We start from the raw sequence: 15015 nt of genomic DNA on the forward strand, positions 1-15015 counted from the left end.
GGTTCAGTGTCTTGCCCAAGGACACTTCGGCATGGGGAGTCACGTGGGCCAGGAATCGAACCGCCAACCCTACGATTAGTGGACAACCCGCTCTACCACCTGAACCACAGCCGCCCCAAGGCAAAAGGCTGTTGAGCTTCGCAAAATGGGGCGTGTCTATAAGAAAATAACACAAGCATTGAAAATGCCCATTTCCACCATCAGGGCAATAATTAAGAAGTTCCAGTCGACTGGAAATGTTATGAATCGACCTGGAATTGGACGTGTGCCTATATCGTCTCAACACACTGTGAAGAGGAGGTTCGAGTGGATAAAACATCTCCAAGGATCACAGCTGGAGAACTGCAGAAGTTAGTTGCATCTTGGGGTCAGAAAGTCTCCAAAACTACAATCTGAAGTCACCTACATCACCACAAGTTGTTTGGAAGGGTTTCAAGAAAAAAGCCTCTACTCTCATCCAAAAACAAACTCGAGCGTCTTCAGTTTGCAGACACTACTGGAACTTCAAATGGGATCGGGTTCTGTGGTTAGATGAAACCAAAATAGAGCTTTTTGGTAATAAACACCAGAGGTGGTTTTGGCGCACACAGAGAGGTAGCCATATGGAAAAGTACCTCATGTCCACGGTTAAATATGGAGGTGGATCTTTAATGTTTTGGGGCTGTTTTTCTGTCAGAGGACCTGGACATTTTGTTAGGATACATGGCATCATGGACTCTATCAAATATCAACAGATATTAAATGAAAACCTGACTGTCTCTATTTATACACCTATAGTTAACAAAGATATATATATATATATATATATATATATATATTTTAATTTAATTTTATTTTTTTGTATAACCCTGTGTTGTGTTTGCAATTGTTTGATTTCCATGAGAACAAAAGATCAAAAGGTTAAACAATAAAGACAATTTTTCACACCCTTCTTTGCTCATGTTTACCAAGGGTGCCAATATTAGTGGACCGCACTGTACATGTATTTGTTTATACGTGACTAGACTAAGGGATACTTACTGGAATTATTAGGTGCTTTTGTCTACCGTTAACCCCAGTCGCCTACTAGCACTGGCTGAATCCTAAATATCTCTGTACTCCCTACATAAGCACACTAACTAGGGTATGAAATACGGGTCATCACGCCTCATGTAGTGCACTATAATTATGCTCTACAGGGACTAGAGATGTAAATCGAACGGTTGTGGTCTGCACGCGGACCCACCGACCTACTTTTCCCTCATTGGTCGCGTCGCCTAAAATCATTTGCATACTAAGATTTAATTGGCCAACTGATTTGCCGAAGACTTCGCTTGTTTTTGCTTTATTTTTCCGACTCACTGGCGTAAATTCTAAGCTCTGATTGGCCAGTTATAACGAGCGTTATGATTGGTCAGGGGGTGGGACTTATCCAGTGGGCCTTTGTAAAACAAAATGTCTGATTGGTCAGAATGGTTAGGGAGCGTCGGGTGAGTTAGTAGAGTGGGTTAGGGGGGGAAAAAAAAAAAAATGGCGAAACTTGGACCGCCGTTCCGGCATGAAAATGTCACCCAGCACGGATTTATCGTTGTTTTTTTGAGCATTAAGTCCTAAAATACAGTTCCGGGATACACTCAAAGAAGCCGGCTGTCTTTTTTTTTTTTTTTTTAAATCTTGTAGGTACGTATGTGTTTTATTAAATGTTAAATAATTGTTTGAAATGGTGGTTCGTGTATTGACTGCACCTCTGTTAAGAATAGTCACAACGCTAGGGACGTTTTCTCATTTATTATTAAAATTATGCAGTTTAGACGCTTAAAAATGCGACAGTCTTTTATTTGAGGTCTATCCTGTTATTGCTTTCGCGGTAAAAATTTTTACATAACGTTTTAATCTTTAAATGAACCGCAAATATAATGTGATCCTGTTTAATTAGGGATCTGAGCCAAATCGCAAAATGTGTTTATTTGATTTATTTATTTATTTATTTATTTATTTATTTCATTTAATACAATTCCACGACTTAGATGTATTATTTAACGGTGTTTTTTTGTTTTGTTTTTTTTAAAAATAAAACAACACTAAGATTATTAGCATAGTATTAGCATAACACCCAGCTCATCTTAAGGACCGCCCAGCGGCGCGTGCTGCCTTCTTTCGTTTTGGTCGCCATAGCAACACTTTTTTTTTTGTATCACTTGCTTGACAGAAAAGCTAGCTAAATAAGTTAGCTACACATTTGCTGTACTTTTATTTATACATACATACCGTGTAGTATTACAATATGTGATTTTGGAAATGAGTTCTCACACTGCTAACATGGTACTCGCTAATCAAAAAGATGTGCAGTAAAGTTTCACGGTTTAAACTGAGGAAAAATAAATAAATAAATAAACACTGACATTGTTTGCTTAATAAATATGTGGACGCCAAGTCACGGGTCAACAATTTAAGAAAATAGTCTTTTATTAACTTTATTGGTTATTAATAATTGATATTTAATAGTCAGCTTGTCTTTGGGTGTTGTGGAATGGGCTAATAATCCAATAAATGAAATATTTTATTCTTTCCTTCATTAAATACTTCCTTCTTTCCATCCGTCTGTACGTCCTTCCTTTCCTCCCTATGTGTTTTCTATGAAATATCCTTCCTTCTTTACTTCCATAAGCGCTTTATCCTGGTCCAGGTTCAGGAGGATCCGAAGCCTATCCCTGGAAACACCGGGTGTGAGACAAGATGAGACCAGTCTCATCGTACACACATTCACACACACTCCTTCACACCTAGAAGCAATTCACCGATTAACCACCTTGGGGTGTTTTTGGGCGGTCGGAGGAAACCGGAGAAGCCGGATGAAACCCATAGGGACACGGGGAGGACATAGGAAAGTTCACGAGAGAGAGTTCTGTTTGACAGAGGAATACTCTTTTTTTTGGGGGGCACGTAATTAAAAAAAAAATCATAATACCATAAACCGTGATAACAGGCGAGTGTTGTGATGAGTACGTTTAATATCGGTGCACGCCAACCTCTTGTTACTCATCACTTACAGATGTTACACTCATCCACTTGCACACTGACTCTCAAGTTCCTGTCGTTCTTAGAGTTCGGTGTGTGTGTGTGGTGTCCTGGGGAAAACCCTTCACGTGGTTTAAAAAATAAATCACGTTTAAAGATTCCTCTGAAAGATGGCCCACGTTACCGCTACATTTATAACCTGATCAACGACGATTGTACGATGATGATACTAAACTAAAGTTCTCAGTTTAATTATCAGCATCATCCACGTCGGTCTCGGTCACATCACCTGAGGTAAAAGTCACTTCACGTGTCCGATCTCTGTTTGCTCGGATTTGCAGGTTGAGCTGGTCAGAGGGATATGGTTGTGGATATGCTGACGTCTCTCCAAGAGCAAATCCCTCCGCGTGTCGCTCCGACGGAGGAAGACTGCCGGAATTCCCCCACCGCCCTTCGTCTCGACTGCCGCAGTGACCACTGTCATCCTCCGGCTGTCCCTCGCGCTTCCGTTTTTGACCGGTACGGATCTCAGAGATGTAGACAGACATCATTACTGAGAGATTTTTCCGGCAGGTGGTCAGGTTTTCGATCGAAATTTCCAGCAAGTTGTGACGCTTCTAAACAGGATGAAGTGGATTAGCAAGAGAGCAAACATTAGACCAGGATAAATCTGATCTACCAGGTGTCGTTTGTAGTGGAATTGAACTAATCTCCAACAGACTCTGAATGTAGGTTATTAGACGCAGTCGGTGTCTGAGGCTTGCCCTAGTCACTAACTTGGCATCGTGAAAGCACTGAAAGACATCGTCTCTTTAAATATTAGCTTTTGTACACACACAGTTTCGTAATATAGAATTAAATTACCGCTCAGCTGAGCAACGTTTTACGTTTTTGTTCATGTTGCTCGTTAAAAACGTGTTGTATAGTGTTAGAAATCACATCAGGAACACTGTTTGAGGCCCCGAACCCCTGGGTAGAGTCTACGTTTTCACAATGTCAAGCTCGTGGCATTTATGGGTAAATCGGGACATTTATTAAATACTAGAGGTCGACCGATTGATCGGTTTTGCCGATCACCGATAACCTGCAAAAATCCACACCCATACTTTTTCCCGGTTGCGTCCACGTTGCGAGAGCGGCCTCTAGAGGCGAAATAAAAAACTACCACTGACCAGTTTTGTTCTGTTATTTATAGTGTTTTTAAAATGAATTTTGGTTGTTATTTGGAGTGTTACTTTTTGGTTCAGTTTTGATATATATATATTAATATTTATATATTTATTTTATTTTAAAAAGTACAGTACATTTTCATGGTTCAGTCAGTACTGTTTATTTTTGTAATAAAGCTCAGCTACTTTGAGTGTATCAGTACCAATAAAAACGATCGGTTGATGAATCTTTTATCAGCAGGTACCGCCTAACTTCGCTATCAGTATCGGTAAAATCCACTATCGGTCTATCAGTTTGCACAATTTTCCATATATCGGAGTGTAATTGTACTGTATGGGTTTCTTCTTAGTTGCAGAAATAGCTGACGTTGACATCACAGATCCTTTTCCTGAATGTCCGTCCGTATTGAGAGGCATCACACTGGCCCGGCTTCATATTGATCATTTTGTGTTGACCAGTGCTGTGCTCTGTTCCTCAGCGCCGATGAGCCGGGAAGTTCCTCAGCGAGCAGAAGTTCGAAGGCGGTCAGGATGAACCTCATTGATGGTGCCAACTGTTCAGAACAGCAGCGAATGAGCTCGTCAGAAAGCGACAACATGGTAAACCACTGTGTTTATTATATTCTGTGGTGGGCTTTTTATTATTATTATTATTATTATTATTATTAGTAGTAGTAGTAGTAGTGGTACTTTTTAGGTGTTTCCTCTCATGGAACACTGGTGTTTTCTCTACCTCGATAAAACAGCAGGTCCAAGAGAAAGCGATTCGCCTCTGAATCGACTCACTTGCAATAAGTGAATCAAACACGAAGTGCGTTTTGGGTCGCAGCCCAGGTAGTGTCGAAGAAATCCTATGTTCCATGTCTGGAGGTTCTGGGAATGACAAACGAAAAGAGAAATTAGAAATGGCGTAAACTAGTCATTTATCTAATTACCTAATCATTTATTTAGCGTTTCATGATTTCCAGTCACACTCAGTAAAGTTTGAGCTTTTGCAAGAATGTTTTCAGACCCACATGCCCTTTCATTTTTTATTTTTTTGCTCTTTGGTTGTTTAATAATGCAGTGATAATCGTAGATCACTGACGGATCGTATAACATCCTACTATTCTTTCTTCCTATCTACTTGCATAAAAGGTTTCCATGACGATTGCGTTATCAGTCGGATTGATGTATAAACTAAGCTCCTGATCTGTCAGTGCTCAAGTCTTACAAACACATTTATTCAGGGTTTAGTTGAGCTGTGATTCGTCGTCACCTGTCTGTGTTTGTGTAATGAGTTTAATTGAGTGATGTTAATCTTCTTTCATGGTCTACTGAGCGGCATGCGCACACTCGCGCACGCGCGTTCCTGCATGATCGAAAATTTCATTTCCTACAAAAAAGATGTTCCTTTTGAATTGGAAATTAAATGTGCGAAAACGGTTGGAAAACTTTTTCAATTAAATTGTTAGACAGATTACCGGACTCTATATACCAGGTCACGTTACCTCTACTAATTATGTTTTAAAATGTTTATCATACAGGTGCATCTAAAATATATATATATATATATATATATATATATATATATATATATATATATATATATATATATATATATATATATATATATATTAGAATATCATGGAAAAGTTCATTTTTTTCCTTCCTAATTTAATTTAAAAAATGGAGAGTTCATATATTCTAGATTCATTACACACAAAGTGAACTATTTCAAGCCTTTTTTGTTTTAATCTCGGTGATTTACGGCTTACGGCTCACGGAAATCAAACATCCAGTATCTCAAAATATTAGAATAAAGAATTTATAATACAGAAATGTCGACCTGAGAAGACTCTAATCGGCGAATTAACTCAAAACGCCTGCGAAGGTTTCCTGAGGCTTCAATCTCTCAGTCTGGATCAGTACACACAAAGACAATCACGGGGAAGATGGAAGTACATGTTGCGTTTCATTTGGAAATCAAGGTCCCAGAGTCTGGAGAGGAACAGAATCCAAGCTGCTTGAAGTCCAGTGTGAAGTTTCCACAGTCAGTGATGATTTGGGTTGCCATGTCATCTGCTGGTGTCGGTCCAGTGTGTTTTCTCGAGTCGAGAGTCGATGCAGCGTCTACCAGGAGATTTTAGAGAGCTTCATGCTTCCATCTGCTGACGAGCTTTATGGAGATGCTGATTTCCTTTTCCAGCAGGACTCGGCACCTGCCCACAGTGCCAAAACTTCTAGTAACTGGTTTACTGACCGTGGTGTTACTGTGCTCGATCGTCCAGCCGACTCGCCTGACCCGAACCCCATAGAGAATCTACGAGAGACACCAGACCCGACAATACAGACGAGCTGAAGACCGCTATCAAAGCAACCTGGGCTTCAGAACACCTCAGCAGTGCCTCAGGCTGATCGCCTCCATGCCACGCCGCACTGATGCAGTCATTCCTGCGAAAGGATTTAAAGCCCCGACCGAGTATCAGCGCATAAATGAACACGCTGTTCACAAGGTCCACATTTCTGTATTATAAATTCTTTATTCGAATATTTTGAGATACTGGATGTTTGATTTCCGTGAGGTGTAAGCCGTCATCATCGAGATTAAAAAAAAAAACAAAAAAAAGGCTTGAAATATTTCACTTTGTGTAATGAATCTAGAATATATGAAAGTTCCACTTTTTGAATTAAATTACGGGAAAAAATGAACTTTTCCACGATATAAAATTTTTTTGAGATGCACCTGTAGTGTACGTAACATTGTGCATGCTGATGCATCCAGTATATCGTATGTGAGAGTAAACATCCAAATGAAGCGTCCTGATGGTCTTGAAGAAATTACATCCAGAACCAAATAAAACAAAACAAGCCCTTAATGTTAGTGTTAATGTTCTGTTTTTCCCCCCTTTTCAGGAAAGCCATGAAGACAGAGACGAGAGTCGACACAGACAGCCCGAGTGAGTGCATTTCTTTCTAAATGATAAAATATTAGAAAATACAAGCAAAGCGATATATCAAGCAGAGAACAATACAAGTAGTGCTACCGTACAAGATCCGTTAATTGAGGTCCAGAAGAAGCAAAGTGCGCAGAGTCGAGGTGTAAGTGCAGTATTTTTTTTATTTATTATAATTTTTTTTATGGGTTGGTTAGGTGTTGACGGAAGAGGTGGGTCTTTAGCTGTTTTTTGAAGATGGTGAGAGGTTCTGCGGTCCGGATTGAGTTTGGAAGTTCATTCCACCACTGAGGAACAGTTAGTGTGAATGTTCTGGAAAGGGACCACGAGCCACGCCGAGTAGGAACTACTAAGCGTCGGTCGTTAACCGATCGCAGGTTGCGTGAGGGAGCGTAAGCCTTCAGGAGAGAGTTGAGGTAGGGGGCGCTGTTCCAGACAACGTCTTGTAGGTGAGCATCAAGGCCTTGAATTTGATGCGGGCGGATACAGGAAGCCAGTGGAGGGAGATGAAGAGGGGTGTGACATGGGTTCTCTTGGGCTGGTTGAAGACAAGGCGTGCTACAGCATTCTGAATCATCTGAAGGGGTTTGATGGAGCTGGCTGGAAGGCCCGAGAATAGTGAGTTGCAGTAGTCCAGTTTTGAGATAACAAGAGCCTGGACTAGTATCTGTGTAGCCTGTTCGGTGATGTAGTGTCTGATTTTCTTGATGCTGTACAGGATGAACCTACAGGACCGTGCAGTTGTTGAGATGTGGTCTGTAAAATTCAAGCTGTCATCGAGAATCACCTCAAGGTTCCTGGCCGTCCCGGTTGGCTTGAGTGAGGTTGAGCCGAGCTGTACAGTGAGGTTGTGGTTGATTGAGGGACAGGCTGGGATGACAAGAAGCTCAGATTTTGCCAGGTTGAGCTTAAGATGGTGTTCCCTCATCCAGACCGAGATGTCCGACAGGCAAGCAGAGATGCGTGCAGAGACGGATAGATCGTCAGGCTGGAAGGACAAATAGAGCTGGGTGTCATCAGCATAGCAATGATATGAGAAGCCGTGAGACTCAATCACCTGCCCTAGAGATGTAGTGTAGATAGAAAAGAGGAGTGGACCCAGAACTGACCCCTGTGGAACGCCAGTTGTGAGTTGCTGAGTTTCACAAAGGAGAAAGAAGGATCTGTCAGAGAGATAGGATTCCACCCAGCGCAGAGCCGTTCCGGTGATGCCCAGGCTGGAGAGAGTTGACAGGAGGATCTGATGGTTCACAGTGTCGAAAGCAGCAGAGAGGTCGAGTAGGATGAGGACAGATGATCTAGAGGTTGCTCTTGCTAGTCGTAAGGCTTCAGTGATGGAAAGCAGAGCAGTCTACATGGAGTGATTGCTCTTGAAGCCAGACTGCTTGGTGTCCAGGAGGTTGTTCTGTGTGAGAAAATTGGGGAGTTGATTAAAAGCTCAAAAATTAAAAAAAAAAATTTTTTTTGGTTATTTGATTTCAGAGATAAAACCACAAGGTCCTGTAAACGCAAGTTGGACTTGGCGTCGTTATCTTTAGGGTCACGTGACGTGATTAAAGCCCAGGATTCCGAGAAAAAAGATCCCGAAAGCCCCCCACCAGCAAAGAGATGGGTGATCGGCCCTCTTTTCCAGTCGTTCAGATCCAAGATGGCGAGCTTCACGGAGATCGTCATGAGTCCCGTGCGGCTTTTCAAACCCATCGAGCTTCCGGCTGGGTCTAACGACGAAGCTCCGCCTGTGACTCACGAGAGCCAGGAGGATGTAGACGACGCGGTTTCGATAAAAGAGGAGAAGGTTACTCCCTTGACAAAACTGAAAATCATCCAGAGACTGAGTTTCGACACCAGTTCGCGCGATTCCGAGCAGAATAAAGTGACTGTTTCGCAGAACGGATCAGAACATCGACAAGACTCGATCCCAGAGGACGATCGGTTTACGGAAGCGGTCAGGGCTACAAATGTTCCCCAGTGCAGCAGGGAAGGAAAACAGAACTCCGAATCGTTAAATTCACTCCAACGCACAGATCTGGCGGACGGTACGGGCTCCGTCAGGACGAGCCTTATGAAAGGTTCTGGATCTGGGAAAGCAGTGCAGGAATTAATCGTTTTGTGTGAACGAAAGACAATGGATGAGTTAATAAAGCAAACAGGACAGGCAGATGAGAGTACAAGTCAAGATCAGCCCAAAAAGTTGAGGCGTCCAACTCCGGCTATCAGAAAGAGTAAGAAAGGCAGAGCAGTCGAGAGACGTGATCAAGCGGGAATGGCGAAAAGCGTGGAAAAAGAAGGCACAATTGGGACAGACCAAGAGGAAGAATCTCCGACGGTGATGCAGACCAAGATTTTGGAAAACCTGATGCTGGTTCAGACTGGTAAACGGAGAAAAGTTCAGGTCTCGGACGAGCGCCTTAGCACGTGCGATACTGGAGATGTTCAAATGCCAGGCTTAAACTCCTGTGATTCCTCAGCGAGAGAGATGCGAGCATCCAGAAGTAAAAGGGAAACAGGCGCGAGATGTACATTGGTAGCCTTGGATACCACCAAAAGTGCCTCGATTGATCTCGTCAGCACGAACGCGACAAACGATTCCACACCACCAGAAGGTCCTCCGTCGACGTGGGCTAGTTCCCGAACGACCAGACGGTGTAAGAACGACAAAGAGAGGAAATCCGACGTCGCGGAAGATCCGGCAGAGCGTTTCAGGTCCAGCAACGGATCTTCAGATTCAAAACCGGTGCGTAGGAACAATATCCGTCAAGCCAAGCGCAAACCTGAGACGTCCGCAACGCCGGCAGCCAAAAAGCCAGAAGTTAGCAAAAAGAGCTCAAGTACACGAAGAGTTAAAAGAGCCGTGGATGCGTTTGAAGATCAGGGGATGTCCATGTCTCTGACGCTGAAGGTCGGGTCAGGAGTGGACGTAGAAAAGGAAGCGAACTCCATCGTGACTTGTGGAATAACGACGAAGGGCAGGAAAACGAGAGAAGACGTTGGAGACGACTCGAAGCCAGGACCGACGTCAGGCTCGAATCGGCTCAAGCGCAGCCTGTCCTGCCCCGACATCACCTCGCTGCAGCACGGTAACGACGCCCCTTCTGCTCCAGTCAGTGACAAAACCCTCTGCTGTCCTCCTTCTCCCCTGAAAAAGGCACCTCATTTAAACGTAAACGTACCCTCTCCGTTCAAGCGTGCTCGCAGACACACCGTGTGCAGCGTCGAAATCGAGCGCGAGATCGCCCCCTTGTGCCTCCGCAAGGAAGTTTATCCAAAATGGGGCAGTGCTTCCAGTCCTCCGTACACACACACTCCGTCCAAATCCTTCGCGTCCCTCGTCTCCTGTTTTTTATCGAGCCCCTTAGCGTTCCTTTCCAAGAAATCGAGCGGAGGACACGGCGACGACAGCGGATACGGAGCCAGCAGCAGTGACGTCGGCTGCATCGCGTCTTCTTCGCCGCCTTCGCTCAGCGCGACTAGCGGATCCGCGTTCTATGCCGGTGCGCCTCGCACACCTGAGCGGTCCTCCGTGTCCTTACACTGCAGGTAAAATGAAGCGGTTTTTGTCTAAACCTGTGAATGAACGAATCTGTCTAATAGAAGCGAACAGAACACTGTTTGATTTTTTTATTTTTTTTTCCCTCTTTCGTAGTGCGTTCGTCGCTGTATCGATGGAGGTGGATGAAGGCGCGGTTCGGGAGGAAAACGAGGAAAACGAGCAGCCCTCGGCCGTATCCGAAGAGAAAGCTTTGTCCGACTCGGAGATTAAGGTGTCACCGTTCTGTCTTACGCAGCTATGCGTTTGATTTTTCAAAGAACAGTCCAGCCACAGATTAAACGCCGTCCTCGTCTTCTTATGCAGCAACAAGCTTGCAAGTTGTGACGAGTGACGTATATTTACGTCCTCAAAACTGTTATGCTTCCATCCATGTATTTCTATACGAATTTTGCGATGTTCAAATAAATAAATGAACGCTGAACGGACAGACCCGATGCGAATAAAATCTCCAAAATGTGCAACTATACACGCTCAGTCATTCGAGGCGGATTATTATTTTTTATTCGATAAGAAGTCGTGCGCACGTACTACAACGGAAACACGTTTACCGAATAAATTCCTCATTTTTAAAAAAAAAAAAAGAAAAAAAAGTAATAATCGGCTCAGGAAAGTAAAAATGGCGGCGAGCGAGACCCCGGATGCAAACGGTGCTTTATTCGTGAATGTTTGATGCGATATTCCAATTTTACGTACAGGATAAATTCACGAATTGGATGGAAACGTAGCTATTGCGATTGACGGGGGAGAAAGAGTATGCCCCTCCCACCATTAATGGCTGTTGTAGTGGTGGGATTCAAACTTGTGATCTCTTTACTTTTTGTTTTGTTTGTTTGTTTTTTCTGTTGGTAAAATGCTCACTTTAACTCGGTGGCTTTTGTGTGGATCGTAGGTCAGTATTATGATTTGATTTATGAGATTGAACGTTTTTGAAACGTCCCTTTGTCCTAACACGGGTGTCTCTTTTTCCTACTTTATTTTATTTTTCCAGACCGACAACAAGCAAGTGGAACGCAGAAAAGTGTCCTCGATCCGCATCCGCAAAACTCTCCCCAAACCGCAGTACAATCTGACTCCGATGGGTCTCCCCAAAGCCGTCAGGTCAGTTACTGCCTGCTTCGTGTGTGTGTGTGTGTGTGTGTGTGTGTGTGTGTGTGTGTGTGTGTGTGTATATGTATACGTATGTAGATGTTGTGTATTTCCAGGATAAAGAAGAAAGTCTTTAGCGTGGAGGAAATCTACACAAACAAGAACTTCAGCAAACCTCCTGAAGGGTGAGTCCCCGAACACGCTTCTCACCGACCACTACACGTTCATACTGGGACAAACTCCGCCTACTGTGCAGCGATTGGCTGGAAGTCTTTGCATCTCATTATGGTTGCAAAACTTGAAAAGCTTGACAGATGACATCCTGGAAATATTCATAATTCACAGCTGTGGTGCTGTGTACTATCACAGCCATCCACATGCTTTAAAAAAAAAAAAAAAAAAAACACCGTACAATACATACCATATGTGTAAAAAAAAATAAATAAATTAATAAACAAATATTGGTGATTTGATATTTTTGTATTTTTATTCAAGTTGTCCTTTCACGTGCTCTCTTGTTACACTGTTTGTACAGTGCATTTATCTCGGCCTCAACACGGGTATTTTAGTGTACAGTTTGTCCTTCACACACACACACACACACACACACACACACACACACACACACATTTTGACTTTTAGGTTTCAGCTAGATGAGATTTTTAAAGCCCTCGTCACACGTTGTTTGAGGTCGTCTGTTCATTTTCCACCAGTTCAGCTAAAAAAATAAAAATAAATAAAAATCATAATGAGTCAGATTATAGAATTAAAGCACTCTCTTTGCTCTGTTTTCTCAGTTCCAGCTAAAGGCTTCTGACCTTGCGTGCAAAGAGCTGGTGTAGGCTGCAGGTTTTCATTCCAACCAATCAGGAGCCACACCCAATTCCACCTGTTTCATCTGTTGAGCGTGACCTTCAGTTGACTAACAGGTCTAGGTCTGGCTCCTGATTGGCTGGAATGAAAGCCTGCCGCCCACACCCGGACCTTTAGCATTAAGCTCCGACTCCACTGATCTAAGACTCGACTCGGACTCGAGTATTTTCGGAGTATCTCGCTCCGAGTCGTCCGTTTTAAAATGTAATATTATGTAAATAAAATGTTCGTTTCCTAACGAAAGAAATGAAGACGTCGGCACGATCGTATTTTTGTCGACGACACCGATTTCACACGTTTAATCTCACACCTTCAGATCAAAAGGTTTTAAGATCGTGAGAAACGTTTCATGCAGGTGTCCACAAACTTTTGACCGGTAGTGTGTATGTTTAAATATTTGTCGTATAAGGCATAGAAGCGCTCAACACACACACACACACACACACACACACACACACAAATACTGGCCACGTTTCATACAACATAAATAACTTTACACTACATTTCATTTTCTAATAATTATAAGAAGAATGTTCCACGTAAACCCATTTATTTCTCAGTGTTAACGAATGCAGTGCATTATGGGTAAGTCACACTGAGAATACCACCGTCAGAATAGATTCTATGCGTTCTTACTTTTTTTTTTTTTAAATGACTCTTTAAGTAACGTCTCCTGTTTATTCCTCCAGACGCTTAGAGACCATATTTGAAGTCCCTCTTAGCCGGCGAGACGGTTCCCAGTCCCTGATGGGTTCGAAACGGGCAAAGCGCTTTGTCAAGTTTCCCGAACTGGGCGTGACCAGGAAGCCAAGGAGGCCCCTCGTTGGTGGAGCAGGAGGGGGCGGAGCTCAGAGAAAAGCAGCAGGGAATTCCGTCACGGGACGAACCCGCAGAGGCAGGGAAGAAGAAGCGCTTCATCTGCAGGACTCTGATTCGCTCCTGTGCTCGAAACTGAACGAACTGGACGAGTGGATGGAGACGGAGCACGTGGTTTACTGAAACCTTCAGTCTGGCTTGTTTTTCTTTCCATAGCGTACACGTGCAGAAATGTACGGGGGGACAGACGCTTGTACAGCGTGCGCTTTATAAAGTTTCACTTCACTTCCAACGAGTTCTCTCGCAGCCCTTTTCCAGATTTCAGAAATGTAATAACAAATAGCGGTGTCTGAGCAATGTTGGCCTGAAACACCGACACAATTTGTCCCAATTTAGCATTTTTGTTGTGTTTAAAATGAATTTTATACAGCAGATGTTGACTATATCTCTTGCAGGCTTTGTTTGTTTTTTTTTTGTTTGTTTGTTTGTTTTTTTTTTAAAATAGAAACTTCTGACCTAGTCATGTGGAAACTAAGTGAACACATGACTCACTCGCCATTCATGCGCTTATAATTATAGCAAGAGCACTGTTGCTAGGCAACGGGGAAGTGAACTCCAGGCGGCGGTGAGGAACTCCAGAAGTTATCGCCACAAGAGTGAGCTGTTTACATGACGAACACGGCTCCAGTTCAGTTCGTCCGCCCCGCTCGTGAGATTCCGGTGTACAAAGCAATCCTGACTCTCAAGTTATATTCGCCGTCAGCGTAAGTTGTCAAACACACTGTCCGGCATCTTTCGAGTAAGTGTCGGTGCAGATTCGTTTACAGAAGACGTCCGTACAAGCGCTTAACCTCCATGATGATGCTCAACGAGGCGTCCATCAGCTCAACGTAAGATTACAGCTAATATTCAGAGGTCTGGTATTGAAAACGGAGAATGAATGAATAAATACTTTAAATAAATAAATAAATAAATGCATCTGTACTGTTCATTAAGTCGTGAGGATGCCTGAATAGTTCACTCGGTGTCTCAGGGTGTGTGTGCGTGTGTGTGTTACTTTTTCATTTTTTTTTCCGTGACCATCTCGTGTCTTGTGTAAATGCTTTTGTAAAATAGGAAGACAGGACACTTGTTTATCGTTTTTTTTTTTATGATAATCTCTGTCGCAATATCTGAGGTTTCTCTCGTGCCGTACAAAGTCGACTCCACGCCACGTCATGTGTTTTATTATTCTGTTTTTAATATTAAATAATAAGTACAAACTATTAACTTGTAGCTACACGAGCAGCCCACGTGGATGTTCCAGAAACAGGTGAAGGTGAATTGTTTTCTATGTAATATATTCCTTGTGTTTTTGTTTTGTGGTTTTTTTTTTTTTTTGGTTGTTTTTTTTTTTATTGTTTAAACTTATTAAATTGAACAGTTGCTTGTAAACAGTTGGAAAGTATGTTCTTTAATGTTCACGGTATTAAAAAAACAACAACAACAAATATAGAAAATGTACAGCGGTAGCTAAAATAATAGTGTTATAAGAACTGTAACACAATCTTGTGCTTTTTGTTGGGGGGAGGAGGAGGGGGAGGGGGGG

General features: G+C 42.8%; 1 protein-coding gene across 2 annotated transcripts; it reads left to right on the forward strand.

The window, feature by feature from the left end:
• The first annotated feature begins 1346 nt into the window (after positions 1–1346).
• prr14 (proline rich 14) lies at positions 1347–14861 on the forward strand. 2 transcript variants are annotated; one of them, XM_053617711.1, is made up of 9 exons: positions 1347–1659; positions 3339–3516; positions 4646–4766; positions 7062–7105; positions 8585–10639; positions 10746–10863; positions 11641–11750; positions 11855–11923; positions 13301–14861. In XM_053617711.1, the coding sequence occupies exons 2-9, from the start codon at positions 3359–3361 to the stop codon at positions 13608–13610; spliced, it is 2985 nt and encodes a 994-aa protein (XP_053473686.1). In that variant the 5' UTR covers positions 1347–1659; positions 3339–3358; the 3' UTR covers positions 13611–14861. The 2 variants fall into 2 exon arrangements, with proteins under 2 accessions (XP_053473686.1, XP_053473695.1); XM_053617720.1 differs by lacking the exon at positions 3339–3516.
• The last annotated feature ends 154 nt before the right edge of the window (positions 14862–15015 follow it).

This window comes from Ictalurus furcatus, chromosome 2 (genome assembly GCF_023375685.1).
Source record: "Ictalurus furcatus strain D&B chromosome 2, Billie_1.0, whole genome shotgun sequence".
Lineage (NCBI taxonomy): Eukaryota > Metazoa > Chordata > Actinopteri > Siluriformes > Ictaluridae > Ictalurus > Ictalurus furcatus.